Below are 6,308 nucleotides of genomic sequence, written 5' to 3'. Positions count from 1 at the left end.
TGACACATACACATACACACACATTTTTATTATATTGACATTTCAGCCATTCCTGGCTCACAATACAGAAGTTACAATGATGTGCCTCATATGCACTCATGTTATGGTATCGAATAACATAAAACTGACACATACACATACACACACATTTTTATTATATTGACATTTCAGCCATTCCTGGCTCACAATACAGAAGTTACAATGATGTGCCTCATATGCACTCATGTTATGGTATCGAATAACATAAAACTGACACATACACACACATTTTTATTATATTGACATTTCAGCCATTCCTGGCTCACAATACAGAAGTTACAATGATGTGCCTCATATGCACTCATGGTATCGAATAACATAAAACTGGACCTTTTGTCTGTGCAAAGTAACTCGTCTTGGCTGTGTTTTAGTAGAATAGTATTTCGTAAAATACAATCACATTTCAATTATTATACATTATATATGTATATAATATTTTGAAACAAGTTTTGTTAAAACAGAACAGTAAATAAAGAAGTAAAACAAACAATTCTCTTCCAGTTAAGACCTTTGTACTGCTGCTTGATGTAGATTGCCAAGCTTTTAAAAATTTTCCACATGGAGGATATGAAACAAGATTAAGGAGGCAGATTGTGTCTTTAGTCTGCTTGAAATTTCATATTTTTTTAGACCAAAATACAGCTTAGTTACTGAACTTGATAAGTTATAATAGAATTCTATGGTATTAATCCCTAGAGGCTTTCTCAGCCATTTTGTGTTTGGACACCATTTCTTTCTTTTGAACCAAGATTTTAAAGTAGCTTGTGTCTTTAGGCTGCCCAAAATTTCATTTTTTTTAGATCCAAATACAGCTTAGTTACTAAGCTTGATAAACTATAGTGGAATTCTATGGTATTGATGTAGTAACTTATGATTTTTTGGTTATTCAACTGCATATATAAAACGTAAAAAAAAATTATTTTGTTTCACATTCTCCACGTGCAAAATTTTAAAAGGCTTAGCAATCAGCAACTAAGTACAAAGGTTGTAAATAGCAATAATTATATACACACAATATATAATACTTGAAATGTGATTGTATTTTACAAATTACTAGTCTACTAAAACACACCCAAGACAGGTTACTTTGTAAAGACTAAAGGTCTGTTTTATATTATTGGATATGGTAACACAATATAATAAAAATATATAATGTTATGACATTTAAGCTATTTAGTCTAAACATTTATGTTTGTGTTATAATTTGTAGTCATTCTACAATGAAAAAGACAACTCGTATTTATTTCCTAATTTTTTAATGTACTTACGAGATCAGTCAAATCGACCAAACCCATACAGTGATACATTACTGAAAATAACAGATAAAATAGTTTTTTCTTGAGAAATATTTGATGTCTATCTGGAGATAAGGGTTGTGCATGTGAAATTTTCTGATGCACAAAAGTATTTTTTAATCTTAAAATGAAAATTGCTTTACATTTGACAGGCAACATGTGAAAAGAAAAAAGGCACGAGAAAAACACTGCTTTAGAAACATTAAGATTCAGTAATAATAAAAAAAAAATATTTTGCGTATGAAAGCATTGTAATGTTCACTGATAATCTGCCAAATTTTGTCAACATATGCTTACTAATTTAAAAGTTAAAACATGAAAACTATAACAAGCACAAAATGGTTAGGAGGTCGGTCCCAGGGACTGAGCCTGTGCTGAAAGAGTTAATGATCTCATTGATTGATTCATTTGCAAATACCATTATAAAACTCAGCTTTAATCACTTATCAGTTCACAACATAACACTCGTTGTCAAACAATTTGCTAATATAAAGTCCCAACTTCAACCACATCTGTTGTATCCCTGCCAACCTGAAGAGTCTTGGTATTATGGGATTTTGGTGATTTTTTAATAATAAAAATAACAAAAATTTGTACAGCACTGGATTTTACAGTCAAACTAAGTAGATTTACACCACAAGTTCAATTACGCAGTTAATATTTAATAAAAAACACTTAAAAATCATACCTGTAAACAATCCTCTTGCTCCACGCAACCTTCCCATTGGAACAATGTTAACAAAATGGCATCCAACATGTAGTCTGTTTAGGTTTCCAATTCATTATTATTTTTACACTACGTCAGTCCAATTGGGCAAACATATCCATGTATCTGTTTATGCATTATGTAAACCACACCACAAAATTTATTGCATGGCTTTTTTTCTACAAATTCAATGGCTAAAAATAATTTTAAATGGACTTCAAGTTATGTTTGCGTGTTTTCAAATAGTAAATGCTTCTGGATCCAATGAAACTGCCCAAAACAAAGTAGAGCATGAAAAGAGCTATCATTTGGTGTATCACTAATTCTTATTGGTCCAGCCAGTTTGAACTGACACAGTTTTTGGTTTTAACATTTCTTCTCTCTGCTAAATGGCAGAGGATGAGTTTAGCTATCATCACAATCTTTTTAAATCTGATTTACAACTAGTGGGAGTACAGTTGCCTTGAAATAAGTCATGCAAAGTCAGACCGTATTAGTACCGTAGACATTTTCCTTTTTCCGTTTTGTGTACAACAATCAGTAATTTGTTTGCATGAGATTTATATATTTGCTACTGCAATTCCGCATTCACATACTTCTGTTCCCGGGAACTATTTCTCTGGGACCCCTTACTTGTATTGGGTGAGAAGCCTTGTCATCACTGGATATAGTAATGTAGATGATACACACTCTTCTTTAATTTCATTCATGAGTTTTTATTACTAAATAATCTTTGAAATAAAAATGAATCATAGAAATCACACTTAATTAAAAAAATCCCCCCCCCCTTCTACATTTGATATGATAAAAATTACATGTCAGTTTGTGCTATCAAGAATACTGAATCTTAAACAGGGCTAATTTGGATCTAAACATGACAGTATTGTCAAGTCTTTTACAAAATTTAATTCATGCTTTAACATTTTTTCAGTGACTTGTTGATTAATGTATGAAGACTTACTTCACTGGTATAAAGAAACAAGTTAAACATTTCTGAACTTATAATTATACTCAATTAGCATTTTCTGTATTAGTACAACCACACCAAATATCATTACCAACAGTTGACTGTTTTATAGTTCAAAATAAATCTGAATTACTTTAAAATGTCAAAATTAGATTTCACAAAATGATTGTTCTTTTGTTTTTTTATTAGTGATAATAAGTTAGTTGACAAAGGACTTTGGAAAATCAAAAAAATACATATGAAAAAAAGATTAGATTTTAAAACTGGAAGTATGCCCTCGAGGGAATTGATGGAAGGGTTATAACAGAAGATTATGGAATGGCCAAACTAACTTTCTTTTTCAGTTTCACAAGAGATCTGAACAGTATTACAGATCCTAATAAAATTACTAGGAAATATGATAGTTGTACATCAGCCTAAAGTTGGTCCTGAAATTGGTAGTTTATAAAATTAAGACTCAGAGCATATATTTTCCAAGGGTATAAGTGAGCCCATTAATAAATTTTTACATGTTTAAGTAGTAGCCAGAATAATATAAAATGGCTAATGTTACACCTATTTTTAAGGGAGGTGGCAAGCAGTGTCCTCATAATTATATAATTAGTTTCATTCCGATAGATGTTAACTTTTTGAGAGCCACTTTAAAGATGCTTTACAAAGTAACCTCAAAAATTTTTTGGTCTTCTTTGGAGTTATCATTACTTATTTCAATGATTGTAAATGTAGAGTTTTAGTGAACTTGGGTTCTTGTCAAAGTGCCACATAGGCATTAGTAAATAAAATTAACTCTGCAGGTGTGATAAGTTAGCCATTGAAAGTAATAGTTGGTTGAAAGAAGGGAAGCAAAGATTTAAGTAATGGCATTCAGTCAAAATGAAGTACCTCAAAACTCTGTGTTGAGCCCTCTGATATGCAATTAAAAATATTAAGGTAATGATCAAAAATGATTTATAAAAAGGATTTGGTTCATTTGGAAAAAAAATACAGAATTTAATTATTCTAAATGACTTACGATGAAAAGCTGTTATGTTAAAGTCTTAAAGTTATCTTTCCTTTGGAAAAGAAAATGTAAAAATCTGCTTTAAGTGTTCCAAGATATAAACATTTCTTAGATAAGTTTATTAGTGTTCTTTGGATTTCTTCTTAAGTAAATAGATACTCTTTGTCTGCACAGTGGTCACTGGTCAGATTTTCTTTATCTTCAGCCATTATTATAAGCATTTAGTTTCCCAAAAAGAGCTCATTATCAACTTTTCTCTCATGATTGCACACAAATTTATTCTTGTACCACATTACATTTACAGTCACATTTCATCTTGAGATATTACAATACGGACACACACTATACATTTAACAAGCAGAATTTTGGGTAAGTTACCATATCTTTAAGCACTGCCAATTACTAACAATATCTTGGGATGTTGACCTCTTAAAACGTCAAAAAAAAGAAATTAAAATGTTAAAAATTTCTGCCATATTACTGCGTAGTATGTTATTGTAAGGCATACTTCTGTGGATAGAATTTGGTATAAACAAAGGTACAAGTATGTTTTTATATTTGTCTACTTTTTAATAGTGGGAGATTTTTCCTGACAACTTTACAGTAATCATTTCGTTCCCGTTCTGCTTTCCGCCGTTTGCGGCATGACTTCCTCTTTGGAGTTTTAGTTTATAACAGTAACACTACGAACTACAAATAATACTCATTATCGTACTAGGCTTATAACATTAATAGATTTTTCTTAAATTAAACTTTATATTTTGCAACTTTAATAAATACAGTAATTTAAATGAACACAACTACCATGTTACGAAGACACACAAAACGTGGTTCGAAGTACCCTACTAGTACAACTTACCAGTCTTATCGAACACTGCGCATGCTCCGACAGCCAAACTAACATTCGTGAACAAGGGATACCATCAAGTTTAACTTCACTTTCAACTTTTAAAGTAAAAAGAATATAGACCATTCAGCAACCATTAAATTCATTCATACTTAGGTCTAATGATAAAAAAACAGAAAAGAACATGTATTATTAAAGCTTAAATTCCACCATCAAGGTACATATAACTTAGGCATTAGCCTACCTATCGTCATCAGATCTTCCTTTACCAGAATCCATTAGACTGTCTCCTCCTTGCATGGCGCCATCAGTTTCCATGCCTTCTTGCTGATATTGTCCATACTGGCCATCGTTGTAGTCACTGTAATCTTGATTCTGCCCATTATATTGATTATCGTCACCCATTTTACTAAGTATTTATAAAAACTTAATATTCTTCCAAACTAAAAATGAAATATATGTTAACAAATTACACAATTACGTTAACAAAGAACTTCGCCGCTAAAGAAAAAAACGTTCTTCACAGACAATATTTATAGACTAATACCACGTGACAGTTTGGTATCTTTCTGTTGGACAAATTTTATGACGTTTTATCACATGACTTTTAACGGATTTCTTTTTCGGACGCCATCATAACAGAAAATGTCTTTGACTTTGTAACTAATTTTAATATTTTGATTTTTAAACACATAATACTTTTTCAAATGTTTTACGTTTATACAAAGTTGTTTTTTGTATATCCATTAAGTATAAGGTATACAAAAATATTCTTAAATAATATTTCATTAAGATAAACATAAATTCAATTTAATTATTTGCTATTACTTATTATAAGTAGTAAAAATAAGCTCAACATTATGTTTTAACTGTTAAAAATAAAACGAACAACCCAGGCCTGGCGATAAAGATAAGCGCCAAATACTGAGGATTCCAATGAGAGTATTGCTTTGTTGTAAACCCTCTGTAAATTTTCGAACAGTCGGTAAAAAAAAAAAAATAATATTGCAACACCGTCAATAAATCAGGAAATATGAAACAATATCAGTAAATTTGGATGCAAATAAAAGATAGCGTGTTTTTCACTGCTCCTCGGCATTCCCAATCATCTTTAGTAACAGACACCTACTGTCATCATCATTATAGGATGTCTTGTTTCCGATTGTTACCCGCTCTTAAAGATACACTTCAACAATTAGCTGCAAAGACAACTGTTGCATAACCCTAGTTACCAAGCAGAAAAAATCGCAAACAGATATAAGAAATTATTCCACACATATTATGGATGGAATTTTGACTCTTCACTGCTGTCAAAAACGGCACCAGCTTCAGACCAACAACACAATAGCAGAAATATTCATAAAAAAACAAGATAAGACCTAGATAACTCAGCTTAAGTGAAGCCAACCATTACCTAAAACCATTAGCCTTCACCAACACTTCTATATACACAG

General features: G+C 31.1%; 1 protein-coding gene across 2 annotated transcripts in view; it reads right to left on the bottom strand.

The window, feature by feature from the left end:
* Positions 1-5,403, bottom strand: part of LOC106457765 (heterogeneous nuclear ribonucleoprotein D-like) — a 27,112-nt gene extending 21,709 nt beyond the window's left edge. For both annotated transcript variants that reach the window (XM_013917246.2, XM_013917316.2), the window contains exon 1: positions 5,099-5,403. In XM_013917246.2, coding sequence (XP_013772700.1) covers positions 5,099-5,259 — 161 coding nt within the window. In that variant the 5' untranslated portion in view covers positions 5,260-5,403. The remainder of the gene's footprint in view (positions 1-5,098) is intronic.
* Positions 5,404-6,308: the final 905 nt, after the last annotated feature.

Source organism: Limulus polyphemus, unplaced genomic scaffold (genome assembly GCF_000517525.1).
Source record: "Limulus polyphemus unplaced genomic scaffold, Limulus_polyphemus-2.1.2 Scaffold0, whole genome shotgun sequence".
NCBI classification, from domain to species: Eukaryota; Metazoa; Arthropoda; class Merostomata; order Xiphosura; family Limulidae; genus Limulus; species Limulus polyphemus.
The sequence above is the reverse complement of the archived record's forward strand: the minus strand, read 5'-3'. Positions and strand labels throughout refer to the sequence as shown.